Source organism: Cinclus cinclus, chromosome 2 (genome assembly GCF_963662255.1).
Source record: "Cinclus cinclus chromosome 2, bCinCin1.1, whole genome shotgun sequence".
NCBI lineage: Eukaryota > Metazoa > Chordata > Aves > Passeriformes > Cinclidae > Cinclus > Cinclus cinclus.
The window spans coordinates 1,764,067-1,778,719 of NC_085047.1; the positions used below are offsets into that span (position 1 = coordinate 1,764,067).

The 14,653-nt window shown below is 45.1% G+C and overlaps 1 protein-coding gene across 1 annotated transcript in view; it reads left to right on the top strand.

Moving 5' to 3' along the window:
* The first annotated feature begins 416 nt into the window (after positions 1-416).
* GDPD5 (glycerophosphodiester phosphodiesterase domain containing 5) overlaps positions 417-14,653 on the top strand; it is a 59,686-nt gene continuing 45,449 nt past the window's right edge. The window contains exon 1 of the mRNA XM_062515292.1: positions 417-533. Within this exon, the coding sequence (XP_062371276.1) occupies positions 417-533 (117 nt within the window). The remainder of the gene's footprint in view (positions 534-14,653) is intronic.

The following is a 14,653-nucleotide window of genomic DNA, read 5'->3' on the forward strand; positions in this document are numbered from 1 at the left end:
TCTCTTTACGCTTCAGTCATTCATAAAAACCCAATCACCTGGGCTCCAGATCATCATCCTCCTGGTTTTGTCCACATGTGGCTTTCCCAGCAGATAACTCCTGTGAACACATTTGCTTTTGGTGGTGTGGGAGAAGCTTCACGAGGAAATAAAACTTGCAAACTAATTAAACTTCTTGGTCTTGCTCAGTTACGAGTGGGAAATGTTGGCAGGGCTGGGAATACATCCAATTCTCATCCCTCCTCTCCGTAGCCAGAGGACACAGTTAATTATTAAATTGCTTGTAAATGTATTGAAATATCGCTCGGGATTTTAATTTCCTTTTGTTGTTGTCGTTCTTTTCTCTCCTTTGCCTTAGGGCGCTCCCAGGAGCTGATGGATCTGTGGTAGCTGGCTCTGGAGGGGCTGGAAGGAGCATGGTTAAACACCAACCCCTGCAGTACTACGAGCCCCAGCTATGTCTGTCCTGTCTGACCGGGATCTACGGCTGCCGCTGGAAACGGTACCAGCGGTCACATGATGACACCACCAAGGTGAGCAGGGACAGCAGCTGCCTGGCACCTCTTCCCTGTCATGTTGGCATGTGTTGAAAGTATTACATATTTGATTTTTTTTTTTCTGATTTATTAGCTTGGATGTTTGGTGGGAATTGTTGACCGTGGAAGGAGGTCCTCCCCGTGTGGTTGATGTATAGGTGGGCACAGCGAGGTTGGTCACGGAGCTCTGGGGATTGAATGTGCTCAAATCTGTTTATATTGTAGTAAATGGGAACACTTTCCTTGTGGTTTTTCACTCCTTGCTCTGTGTGCTGCTGGTGTTTGCAGCACCCTTGGCTGGATTTGCAGGTCCTGTGTTTGTGCAGCATCTCTGCCTTTGCGGTGTGGTTTTAGTGGGCATGGTGATATTTGGTCCCAGAAGGGACTTGATGATCTTTGAGGTCTTTTCCAACCTTTATGATTCTGTTCTTATGTGTGACAGTGAGTTTGTAAATAGGGAAATAGGGTGCCCAGAGAAGCTGTGGCTGCCCCTGGATCCCTGGAAGTGTCCAAGGCCAGGCTGGACAGGACTTAGAGCAGCCTGGGATAATGGAAGGTGTCCCTGTCCACGGCAGGGTGGGAATGGATGAGCCTTAAGGTCCCTTCCAGCCCAAACCCTTCAGGGGTTTGCTGAAAGGCAGGAGCAAGCTGAGTGTAAATGAGAAAACTGTTGGAGGTGACTCTTCCCTCCCCTGGATAAATATAGATTGTAAGAGCTCTGGCAGAGGGAATCCAGGCAATGAGGCTCGACTTGCACCTCCCCTCTTGTTCTGGGCTCTGAGATGAGGTCCTGTGATGTGTTGATAAGGGAAGTGTGAAAATAGCGCTGTCAAAACCGCCCTGTTGCATCATCTGGGTAAGGATTTTGTTTTACTGTTCTCTTATACTCCCATGTTGCCTGGGATGGTTTTTTAAAGTGTGCTTACAAGTTAAATTTGGGGGTTTTTTTCTTCTTTAAATCTTATTTCATCTGGAATCGCTCCCAGAGGACCCTTTGGATGCCTTTTGAATGCTTAATTTTTGCTCTCCTATCACTTGGCTCCTGTGTTCTGTGTTTAAGTCTATAACAAGGGATCTTCTTGGCTCTGGAGTGCTTTTCCTCTTAGAAAAGCAGCCATGAAGGAGCAAACATGGCAGTGTGGCAGATCCTGTGCCAGAAATGCTCCTGGTTGTGAATTGCAGCCATTGTTGGTGGTGGAGCTTGGCTGTGCATTGGAAAGTCACTGCTTGAGTTTGTGCAGCCTAAAACAAATTTCCTTTTGCAAAGTAAGAATGTTGGTGCTGTTTCCCCTCTGCTTTCAGCCTGGCCAGCTCAGTCAGGGTGACCACTTTGAGCCAGCAGAACATTACAGTTCTTAGCTAAAAATTTGCAGAAAAGTTGCCACAAATTTTTCAGTGAAATCTGTCTCTGCTTGTGTTACAAAAAATATCGGTGGCAGCTTTCCAAGTCTGCTTGGAATTTCCACTCGTTTTTGCTAGTGCTGGAAAGGAATGAATTGTGTTTAAAGGTAGCTGATCCAGGCTTAAAATTATGTCCAGTCTGAGCTGGTCTTTTTAAAGTCTGTGTGAGGCCTCAACTCTTCCACTTTGGCAAAAGAGAGATGGAGACAGGAGTAGGAGAAGAAAGCCTAAAATGAGCTGCAGGCTGTGTTATCTGCTATCTTGTTAAAACATCAAACTCACCAGAATAAAAGGTTTTCACCCAAATTTGGGTCACAACCCAAGCCTTCATGGTATCTTCAGCTGGTGTGTGTGAATATTTCTTGTCTGAATTGTGCTGCACCTCCACAGCCATAATTTTAATGATTCCTCTCTTTCCTTTACGTGCTTGCACATAAAGCTTTCTACTCTACGTTAAAAGTTTACATGAAAATGAGAATTTTAATTGGTCACCTGAGTTCTAGGGTTTTTTGGAGAGACAGCTTGCTGCAATTGTCATGATCCTTTGTTTTTCTCTGACCTTTGAGAATGAAGAGAGAGGCTGAAGGTACACAGACAATATACTCTGATCTCCTTTTAAAATTCTGAACATTTACAGAATTCCTTTTTTCTGTTGTTGGCCCTCAGGTGTAATGGCAAGACCCCCTTTCACTTTAAAAAAAAAATAATGCTTTTTTAAAATGAAAGACACGTGAAGGAGGATAAATGTTCTTGCTGGGATTCAGATCATTATAATCTCTGTAGCTGGTATGAGGAAGGAATTTCTGATCTACCATAACTTGTTCATCATATATTCAACAAAGGATATTATGGAAGCATTTTTTAATTGCTTCCAAACCCCTGTTGTTTATGCACAGAAAATATCCCACCTTGGAAATCATCCTGTGTGGGAGAGGGGACAAGGTTAATTTTTAAATCTACCCAATAAAAAGATGAAGCCACTTTTATTCACTGGCTGGGCTGAGCTATCAAAGCATGGTCTTTCTTTCTATCACAAATCTAATCCTCTTCTTAATTGCACGTTGTCTGAACCGTGAGGGTCTGGGAGGGGAGATGACGGGAAATATCCAATAAAGCCTCTCCCTGTCTTTATCTGCTGCTGCTCATGTAGCTGCAAATCTATAAATGATATCTCAACCCCTTCCTATGAATTGGGCAGTCCCTGTCAGTATTTATGCCCTTCAAGTGAAATGTGTGTGATTCAAGATAGTCCATTTGGTTAAATGCATCACATGACCTCCGACTGAGGCTTCTGGTGGCTTTTTGGGGTCTCTTTGTGCAAAGATAAATGAGGAGCTGTGATCCATCAGCATAATGAATTGCAGTGCTGTGTCTGGGCTGCGTGTATTAATTCACTCTCTGGTGAAATGCTCTTGTAATTCCTGCTTGGCCAGAGCTGGGGAATGACCTGAACAGATGATCTAAGCCACAGGCTTTGGAGCTGGGACTTTGTCAGGGCTGATTCCCAAAAGGCCAGGGGTCACTGGTCACAGAAATTGCTTGCTTTGCTGAAATCTGCTATTAGATAGAAGATGGTTTAATTTGCCCTTTTCCGTGTGTTTTTTCCAATTTGTGGGTGTTCCAGACCGTAGGCCTTGAGGGCACAGGAGCTTTTAAGGGAAAGAGGCTCTTTCAAGGTTGTTTGATTTGAGGCTGGGCACTGAAGCATTGGATGCTGCGTGTGGGATGTGACCAGTGATTCAGAGCTGAGTCCCCATGAACGGATGTGTCCAATCCTGTTGGCTTGATGGGCTAAATGCAGGGAAATCCAAACATTCTATTAAATATCAGTGTTTTTTCCTTATTGTTCCTGAGGGTGTCCCCTCATGGAGGGGATGATCTTTAAAGGTCCCTTTCAACCCAAACTATTCCTATTCCAGGATTCTATTATTTTTTTCCCCTGTGATGCTTGGAAATTAAAGCAAAACCAGGCTGTGTTTAGGGGTTTACACCTCGCTTAGACATCTTTTAAAATTCACCTGTGAGCCCTTCACTTTGCAGGGGGGCTGTGAGGTGGATGATTGTCCAGGGAAGCTGTGAGAGCTGAGCCAGGCAGGAATTGCATTTGCTTTGTGCAGTGCCTTCAGACCAGTCTTTGCAGAGTGTTACTGGCTTTAACTGGGAATAGCAGGTTTTGACCTTCATGAAGGAGCAAGACCTCTCTTAGAGCACGATCCTGGACTGGCAAAGAACAGACAGGTGTTCCAGCCTCAGGAACTGGGATTAACCTGTCAAGAGGTTGCTCCTCTTGGATTTCCACATCCTCAGACAGCTCCTGGAAAGGCTGGTATGAACCTGCTTGTTTGGTGTCAAAGAGGCTCCCTATTTCAGCAAAGCTGGTTCAAAGAATGGGAAATCCCAAGTCCTGGAAACCCGAGGAGAGCCACATTGTTAGAGCCTTATGTTGTAGTGCACCCTAAATATTTCCAGGGTGAGGATGTTTGACTAATGCTGAATATCTGGTGTAGTCCTGATAGAGGCAGAATGCCTGTGGAGGAGAGTTTGCAAAACCCATTGACTGTGGGGCCTGGGCTGGGATTATGGGCTCAGACTGGGTGATTAATGTGCCCTGGGATTTATAAAGCTTTAGAGGTGTCAAAGGTTTTTTACTGCAAAGCATCTGCAAAACATGGCTTTGGGCTCTGAACAGCCAGCACTGAGCTGAGCTGCATCTGGAGAAAGGGGCAAGAAGAGGGGGTGAGGTGGGATTTTTGGGCCATGGTCCCTTAGAGCCAGGCCTGTTTTTTTTACAGGGATTTCTTCCCCTTGGACACCTGGGTACAGCAATGCTCCTCCAGTCTAAGGAAAGAGGTGCAGCCACTCTTTTAAAATCTCTCTGGTTTGAATATGCTCAATCAACTCCCGATTTAACCCATATGGAAAAGCCTTTCCAGACCTCACTGTGAGTTCTCTATACTGGTTTTGACTGGGATACAGTTAATTTTCTGCACAGCAGCTGCTTGGTGGCAGATTTTGGCTTGTGACCGAAACAGTCTTACAGCTATTGCTGAAGATTGTTTACACAGCATCAAGATACAATATTTTTCTGAATTCCCTCCCAGAAGGGGTAAAATGAGGTGGCTTTTTCGCTTGCTTTTCTAAACAAATGTTCTTCCTCTCAGATGTGTAGTTGTTGTTGTAGTTAGACATTTACAATTGAATTATATAACTCCTTTTTCCAAAGAAGCAATGGGAACCTGTGTTCCTGTTAATCCCAGGTTAATTGTCTCTCTTTACTCAGATGTTTATTCCTTTCCCATGTGTGGAGCCATGAGCGTGAATTTTGAGGATAGAAGATGAGAAAAGTGAAATGGCACTGGCATCATGGAAGTCTGACTTGTGGGAGTCTCACTGTCAGAAGTTCTCTCTCTGATCTTGACAGAATAGTGAAAAGTTGTGGCCCTTTTCCAGAGAAGACTTCATTTTCCTTACCCAGAGGGAAGTGAATGCGACCTTGTTGCCCTTGAGTTGGACTCAAGTGATTTACTTTGGATTTGGGGTTGTATTTGCCAGTCTCCTACTTCACCAACTCTGCTTTTTCAGCCCCTCTTGTGAATTACCAGGTGTCCTGGAATAGATCCAAGGACAGCTGGGCTGTGACAGAGCAGAAAATGTTGGAGAGCAGCTTTGCAGTGTGTCCTTGCTGGGTACCTGGATGCACTGGGAGAGTGCAGGGGCCCATGGAAAAAGCTTTTTATAATTGTTTCTTTTTTTCCTCTCCAAGTTGAAAGTATTTTTTCCATCTCTCATAAAAGTAAACTTTGTGGAAGTACCTCAAGGATGCTTGTGGTTCCAAAATGACCACAGAAAGTAATGAGATAAGAAGGAAACCTGGCCCCAGCGGGAGTAAATGAATGAAATTAAGGGAATAGGAAGGAGCAGAGTTAGTTTGTGGGGATGATCCTTCAGAAGGGTGTGCAGAGGAAGAGGTGGAAGCTGGGGAAGGAACCAGTCTGGAATTAGATCATAGAACAGGTTGGGAAGGACCTTGAAGACCACCTAATTCCACCTTCCACTATGCCGGGGTGCTCCAAGCCCCATCCGCCCTGGCCTTGGCTACTGCCAGGTACCCGGGGGCAGCCACAGCTTCTCTGGGCACCCTGTGCCAGGGCCTGCCCACCCTCACAGGGAACAATTCCTGCCCAATAGCCCACCTAAACCCACTCTGTATCAGTTTAAAGACATTCTCATCTGTCCTATTATTCCAGGCCCTTGCCAAGTGCCCCTATCTGAAATAATGGTCAACAGGGAAGGAAACAACTTGAAAATACATGAGGTGTGGCTTTCCTGGCACTGGTCACAAGGCATTTCAGTCATCTGCCAGTTTGCTGTTTCAGAGAGGGCTCTGCTGCCTGTGGAGTCTGGGTGGGGATCCAAAGTGCTTGGGTTCCAGGAATGCTTCTGGTTTTAGGAATTGGGAACGTCTGTACTGCTGACACGCCTTACTAACAAAATTGATAAGCAAGGCTGAAAAATATAATGACTCTGCTTTGTTGGCTGCAAAGCTGATCTGTGATTTTTATTTACTGTCTTGTGTGTTCTTCTGGGAAAGGAGACTTGGATTTAGGAGTGTTTGGTTGCAGATTTAAGCTTTTTCTCCAGGTTGCTTCCAAGCTCCAGAGTGGGATTTCAAGGGTATAACCAGCAGTTGGAAATGTGCTTGTCCATGGCTGGAGCTCCTAATTGTTTTTTGATTCTTGGTACTCATCTCAACCTTGAAAATTATGTTTTTTGCCATTGTGCCCTGCCTACAGTGAGGTGTTAAAAGAAAAGCTGGTGAAATGGTCTGGACCCATCATTTCCACTTGATGTGCAGTTCTGAGCCTTTATTTGGCAGATGCTTGTTTGCAGATGATGTCAGCAAGCACTTGAGAGTCAATTGACTTCAGTGAAGTCAAATGAGGCCCTTTTCCAGGGGGAATTATGGAACAAAAAAAATGAAACAACTGAGCCTTTGTTTGAAGTGTGCACTTGCAGCCTGTGACTTAGAAACTGAATCAGCTTTCTTGTGAGCTCTCCTGAAAGCAGTTTTAAAGTCAAGGTTGATTTTTGGGTGACAAAAAGCAGTGCTGCTGACCAACAAGTAGAGTTTGGGTGGTTGTTCAAATCATGCCGCCTGTGCCATAGGTGGCCCTGGGTCCAAGGAGAGCAGCTCTCACCTCCCTGCCCATCCAGTTGGGTGTCTGAGGCTGCTGGGCAGGCACCAAGCTCTTGATTTGAGGGTGATGTGAACAGCAGGAGTCTGGTGACTTTAACATCCCTGTTGTACCAAGTGTCCTTGCTGGACTCAAATTCCCAACCATTTCAATGGGATCAGCTCAGCTAAATGCTTAGCAAAGGGAGAGGAAAGACACGTGTATCCTCATCCCTTCCAGCAGAAACCAGCCCTTCTCTTGACTGTCATCGCAGAATGGTTTAGGTGGGAAGAGACCATAGAGATGAGGTAATCCCAACCTTCCATGTCCCAGATTGCTCCAAGCCCAACCCACCCTGGCCTTGGACACTTGCAGGGATCCAGGGGCAGCCACAGCTTCTCTGGGCACCCTGTGCCAGGGCCTTCCCTCCCTGCCAGGGAACAATTCCTTTCCAAAATCCCATTTAATGATGCTTGGGGGGAGAGGTGGGCATTTCTGGTGTTGGTAGTGCTGCCTCTTCCGCTGCCCCAAACTGCTCCTTTCACCACAAAGCTCTTTCATTCTCGTTCACTGCTGTCCATTCACATTTGACTTTTTTTGATATGACTTTCTGTGGCCTTTCTGGAAAAAACACAAACCTGGTTCCTGTAATTCAGAACTTGCTGTGGCACCTTGCTGGAGGCTTTGCTTGCCACGCCTGGTTTGTCACCACTCAAACCACCCCACATCCTGAGCAAACCACCCCTCTGTGACTGTGCCTTGTTGTCTGGGTGTTTTCCTTCCCCAAAACGCTCAAGAGCCTCAGGTCGTATCAGAAATGGGGGTTCAGCTGAACAGTGTCTGAAAAGGATCTCTCATTTCACTGTTTTTTTTCCCCTTGAGGTTGATGCAGAATTGCTCTCTATGTGTCTCCAGGATTTAGTAGATGTGTGCTCAAGTCTGACCGAACTATTTTGCTGCTGTTGTCTGCAGCCATTAGGAATTCCTGCTTCTCCAGCCAGAAGTAAGGGGTAAACAGCAAAAGGCAAAGTGGAGCCTATGATGGATCAGTGTCTGTTGTGTGCTGGGTTTGAAATATCCAAGTTTTTGTGTGATTAGCCAATTCCAGCATTTACATTTACTCCCATGATGGCTGAATGTTTATTTTCTTCCCCCTGCTCTTCACCCTTGAGATTTAAAAAATAATAATGAATAAATATGCCAAGCTTCTGCCTCCTCTCCAGAAGGATGCTGGCTTTAGACACTCAGCTGCTGCTGGGCCTTGTGGCTTCATTTGGTTTCTCTCTGGCTGTGCACTGAACCCATTTAAGTCTCTCTTAGGGAAAAATAGGTAAATCCCTTCCATATGTCAAGGTTTAGAAAAAGACATGATTTCTTTGACTTGCACAAAACATCCCCTTGTCTGGCAGACGCAGGAACAAGTGCACCCTTGTTTCTGGGAAGCCAAGCCCTAACCTCATGCTGGTAAATCTGACATGTCCACTGTTTCAGACAGGCTCTGTTGATGTCAGCTGCGCCTGTGGAGGCTGGGGAAGACCCTGATTTTATCAATTTTCCCCTTGAAAGAGAGGCACTTCAGTTTTGCCTTGCTCCAATTCTTTTTTTATCTTAGGCCTTCAGGTCACTGGGTTGCCACCAGAGCTGGGGCAGAAAGCCTTTGGCACATTAGCCCATTCAGTGGCTTTTGTTACCAGATGTGTCTGTGCCCTCTGGACCATCCTGTGGGATAAAGAAGTCTGTGTTTTGATGGGGCAGCACTTTGTGGAGCAGGATGTGAGCCCTCAGGGTTTGCCAGCTGGGTCAGACTGGAGGTCGTGCTGCCCGACATCCTGTCTGTGCCTGGGCACAGGGATGGGCTTTGGGGAGAGCAGGAGATCAGGGCTCCTTTCTTCTCACTCCTGCCTCGGGGCCGTCCAGGGCTGAATACAGGTTGGGTATCAGGGAGGAATTCCACTATTCACAATAGTGGAAGGTGTTCTTGTCTATGGCATTGATTGCACTGAAGGTCCCCTTCCAACCCAACCCAACCCAGTGTGGGATACTGTGAAAGAAGACTGTGGAAAAACTTAAGTTACAGCCTGGGGAAGAGGAAAGGAGGATGGAGAGCAAGGAAATAAAACAGTCCAGTAGTCAGATCCAATCTGATCCAATGGTTGTCTGTTCTTCTTGATTTTAATTAACTGATGTCCATCAGTTAGCCTGAAGAGTGACTGGAGAAACCTCTCAAGTTCAATAGATAAAATTTGACAAGTATCTTAATTGGGAAAAAAAAAAAAACCATGTTTTCTAGTGAGGTTGCTTTGGGTGGACACATGGACACAGAGAGATAAAAAGGCATTGCAGTTATTCCTGAGCACAATCCCTCTGAGAAATGGAGAATTTGAGATGGTCCCAGGGACCTCCTCCCATATATTGTATTTTCACGTACCTTTTGATTTAGGATATTGCTCAGGTGGTCTGAGTCTTTTGTAGGACTCAGACAGAGCTTACCTGCTTGGGAGTAGAAATTAATTCAGGATCATTACTTTTTTGGCTGTATTTTTGCTCGATTTCTGCTGCAGTTGCTTGACTATTTTTTTTTTTTTGGTTGGTTGGTTTTTGTTTTGTGATGAACAGGCTACAGATGAATAAGTAAAAAATTGATTTTCCTGCTTTCTTTGAGTTGGACAGCTTACGATTGTGGAATGTGGGCATTAATTTGAAAGAAAAGTGGTTCTGAAGTTACACTTAATATTCACCAACAGCAGCTGTTGAAAACTGGGGTTGCCACTACTTCAAACTTTATTACTGGTCTAGTGATGGAAGGATTTAGGGATGGGGCCAGTCTGCCCTCTGCAAATATATTAAACCAAATAGGAGGTGCCTTGGTGTGTTGTATAAAAGGAGACAGAGAAAATCGAATAAAAAGCATCCTTCTGCTCAGCCTGGGCTGAAATGGCAGCCAAAAAATTTAAAGCTACCTCTGCTTTTATTTTGGTCTCTTAGTACCAGTTTCACTGGGATCAGGCTACAGGGCTGAACATAGGAATAGCTGGAAAATTAATTTCTTTGTGATTGAAGACAAATTCTGCTCAGAGTTGTCTTTTGCTGGAGTGAGCCTCTTCTTATACTTCAGGATTTTAATTGTCTTCGGTGGGAATAACTAATGAATAGATTGATGTGAGTGTGGTATTTACTTTCACAAGTTTCAGATTTGCAACTGTTCCTAATTACAAAGCAATACCTAAAGGGGCTTCAGGAGAGCTGGAGAGGGACCTTGGACAAAGGCCTGCAGTGCCAGGACACAGAGGATGGCTTCCCACTGACAGAGGAAATAGATGGGATTTTGGGAAGGAATTAGAAATTCTTTAAGTAACTGCTATAGGAGCCAATCAATCACCTCTAAAAAGGTCAGGGGCCGCTTGGAATGTTATTCAGACCCTGGATTTGAAGGAAAAGTTGCTAAAGCTGGAGAGAACACCCAGCAACCCCAAAAATTTGCTGTGATTCCTGCTGACATCAGCCCCAGCGCCTCACCTCCAAAGCAATGGGCAGTGGTTGGTGCTGTCAGGAAGCCTCATGTAGCAGGGAGAAGGATGATCCCAGGGATTCAGAATTCCTCAGTGGTGACACCAGCAAGGTCTCTTCCATCCCAATCCATTCTGTGGTTGTAAGAAATGCTAATCTCAGTATGTTTGGTTTTATTTTTTTTTTCTTTCTATTTTTCCCTTGCTCTCACTTTTCCCCTCACCTCATTTCTCATTTCCATCTCAGACCTGCTGCCATAACAGCCCAAAATGAGCTGCACTGGGGGGAACTGGAAGAAGAAGGAACTGGGAGCTGTTTTCTGGACCTGGTTCTGTTGTGCATCTTTGCAGAAGCCCGTCCCTAAGAGGGGGATATGCAGGCAGGGCACTCAAACTCATTTCCAGCTAGAGCAGACCTGGTTCAGTGGGGTCAGAGGAACTAATGAGGGGTATTTCCCTTGGGATTCTGTACCAGCACTCCATCCGTGGAGATAAAAGTGTGCTGGGAAAAGGGGCTTGTAATTCAGCAGTGCGACATGGCAGCCTGGACGCCTCTTGAGAGCATCATAATTCAGGCAGCAAAGCAGTCAGAGGAGCTTTGCCTTTCCTCTTCCTGCTTCTGGAATGTAGGCAGAGCTGATGCAATGGATCTGTTGTGCTTTCAATCCCCCAAGCACTGATTTAGGTGTAGGATAATGCTCTTAATTCAACCACTCACACGCTGAACTGTCACCACTTCTTGGGTGATATAAACCCAAATGTTTTGCATTTGGTGGTTCCTTTCAACCCAAGTTCCTTATTCGGTTTTCTGGGATTTGCCATTGTGTGCTGTTTTTCATAATATTTGGTATTCCTCTGGGCTTTTGCTTGTTTTAATTGTACTAAAAGCCCTGAATGATGGATATGATGAGATTAATTAAACACAGGCTTGGGGTCTGGCCCTTACCTCACCAGTCTTTGGCTTTAAAGGTGTCAATTTAATGTTTCTTCTTCATGTCAGTGAAGTGGCATTTTACACTTTCAGTCCCCTTCCAGTGCCTAAAGGAGCTCCAGGAGAGCTGGAGAGGGACGTGGGACAAGGGATGGAGGGACAGGACACAGGGAATGGCTTCCACTGCCAGAGGGCGAGGATGGGTGGGATATTGGGAAGGAATTGTTCCCTGGGAGGGAGGTGAGTTCCTGGCACAGGGTGCCCAGAAAAGCTGTGGCTGCCCCTGGATCCCTGGAGTGTTTAAGGCCAGGCTGTACAGAGCTTGAAGCAACCTGGGACAGTGGGAGGTGTCTCTGCTCATTGCTGGGGAAGGTTGGACTGAATGAGCTTTAACCCAAACTATTGGGCTACAACCCCAAACTATTGTATGATTCCACGATTCTTACTCCTTTTCTAGAAAATCCTGCAAAATTCAGGAAAACACATTTTTTCTGCTTTTGGAAACAAAGCTTTCCTGGCCTGAACTAGTTCCTTCAAAGTAGATCTATGTGAGAGCATTAAAGCAGCTGCAGCTGGGGTAAACTGATGGAGAAGTGACCCAGGCCACGCAGAGCTGTCAGGATGTTTTAAGGTATTAAATCAACTGACAACTGCTGCTAAACAATTATATTTTGCAACAGGGTTAAAGTTGAGCAGTTCTTTGCCCCCTGTGTCTGGGTGTGATTCATGACTTAATACACTGCCTGTGCTCCCAAATTGTTTTCCTTATCAATTACCACTTGTTCTCCAGCCTGTCATTTCATGGAAGCTGCCCACAGTGGCATCCCAAGGGAATGCATTTGCCTTCGGGGCTGCCATCCATGATGGATGGGCTCACCTCGAGTCAGGTGCTGCCTAGAAATGCTCCTGTCACTCCCTTCAGAAAGATGCTGGGCAGGCACCTCAATCCTGATGGATGGGGCAGTCTGGCACTGCAGGGAGTGGAGGCTGGAGGGAATTTCTGGTTGCTTTTCTGAGCCCTTTTTGGGCTTCTTCCTTCGCTGTGCATGAGATGCTCTTGGATCTCTTTTATTTTCAAGTCTTGCACCCCTTCTAATTATTGAGGGCTTGTAAAGCACTACAGGACAGCTTTGGATATGAAGACTTGTCTTCCTGTCTTCAATTCTGGCTTACCTCCAAATGGGAGTAGTCATTTTACCCTTGAGATGCTGCTCTTACCTGTGCTTTGTAAATGGATCCCAGCAACAACCTGGGTATTGCACCCCAGGGAGAATCTGGGAAGCATCTGCTGGTGTTGGCACATTAAGTGGTTATGAGCACTAAAACAGCTTTATGAGAAGCCAGCCCTCAGCTTCTTATTAGTACCGTGCCTTTGTGGCTTGAAAACAAATTAAATTTGAGATTTTCAACACTTGCAACCAATGTTTAAAGCTATTAGAGAGGTAAAAAGCTGAAATGGCTCTAAAGCCTCTGTTACAATTTTACCACTGATTGAAGGGTTTTTCAGAGGTGGCAGTAATGGTTTTTAAAGCTATTTCTGGTCTTGCCTTCTTCAGAAGCCTGCAGGGAAGTTGGGGAGGTGAATGTGGTCCAGGAGAAAGTTCTCCCAGCCCTGGTGCTGAAATGCTCTGTGGGGATGGCCATGGGTGAGGGGACAGTGACTTGAAAGCCTCCAGGGCGTCTGAGGACAGAAAAAGCAACAGGAAGAAAAGAAACTCCAATTTCTCCACTTCTGCATTGCTTCCACCAGCATGGGCTTGTTCAACAGCTAATCTTGCCCTGAGTGAACTTTTTTCTTCCTTTCCCCCCCATTTCTTGGCAGCAAAATGATTCATGTCGCTTTGTGGTTTTTATTCAATTGGCACACACCTCTTTTCCTCCCTTTTTAACCTGCTGTGTTTTTCTTCCTCTTTCTGTGATCTCATTTCTTCTATTTGCTTGAAAGGAGAGAAATAGCCAAAATCCCTTTCCTAAGAGCTGTAGCAACATTAGACTGCTCAAAGGCAACTCAGATATTTCTTCTCCACTAGAGCTGGCTGAGAACAAGGAGTTCTTGTCCTCTTCTCCCTGATGATGCTGATTAAAAGACAACACCAGACTAAGAAAGGGATTTCATTTTGCCCTGCTTTGAGATCTATAAAGAAAAGATCTGGGTGACTTTCATGGTACTTGTCAGAAACAGGCAGAGTGTGTTCTTTCTTCTATTTGTGGTTTTCTCTTTTTTTTTTCTTTCCTATTTTACTTTTTCAGGACTGACTTGCTCAGAGGCTGCTGGGTGTTAAAATTGGGTGGAGAGCAAAAAATTAAAATTTCAGATATCATTGCTTTCTCTGGACATGTTTTGTCCTCCTTGCAGCAGGTTAAAGCTTGAGGATGCCTTTGGAATCAGGAGATGCATTAAATGCCACCCAGTTACCTCTGGAAAGTCATTTCCTAGGTGGAAAATGGGTATTTTCTGAATTATGGTGCCTTTTTAATGGAGGTCTTGATCTTGGCAGGCTCCACCTTCTACAAACACCTCAGAAGATGACCAGGAAGGAGTTAGTAAGGGGATAAAAACGAGTATGTGGACATACTTTGAGGAAAAATAATTCAATTCATGCACTGCCCAACTTTGGGACTCTTGCCTTGCTTGTGGGGTTGGGTTGCAATGCTCTTTGCACTGGTGGAAAAGAGACATCGAGTTTAATAATTCATGTATGGACATCTTGAGCTTTGTTTAAACACTTTTTGTGTGTCATCACAGCTCTGGGTTGAAATAGAATTAGGGTTTGTTTCCCTTGGCCTCCTGAAATTTTGCTTAAGGAGGACTTCAACTCTATTATTAAGCCATGTTTACTATGTAGGGACACTGACACTTGTGAGGAAAGCCTGTGAAATAAATCATGTGCTCCTTGTGTGTTTGGCTGCTGCTTTTTATTTATTAGAACTTTCTACAGTGGATTTGCTTTCATGTAAGTTGGTGGGAGGAGGGCGATTTAAATACGAATTTAACCATTTCCAGTGGTAGGAAAGGAGTCCTCTGTAGCTGTGTGCTGTCACTGCTGCCTGCAAAATTGCAGCTATTTATCCTCCTTGGGGTCCTTTTGCAGTCAAATTCCAGAT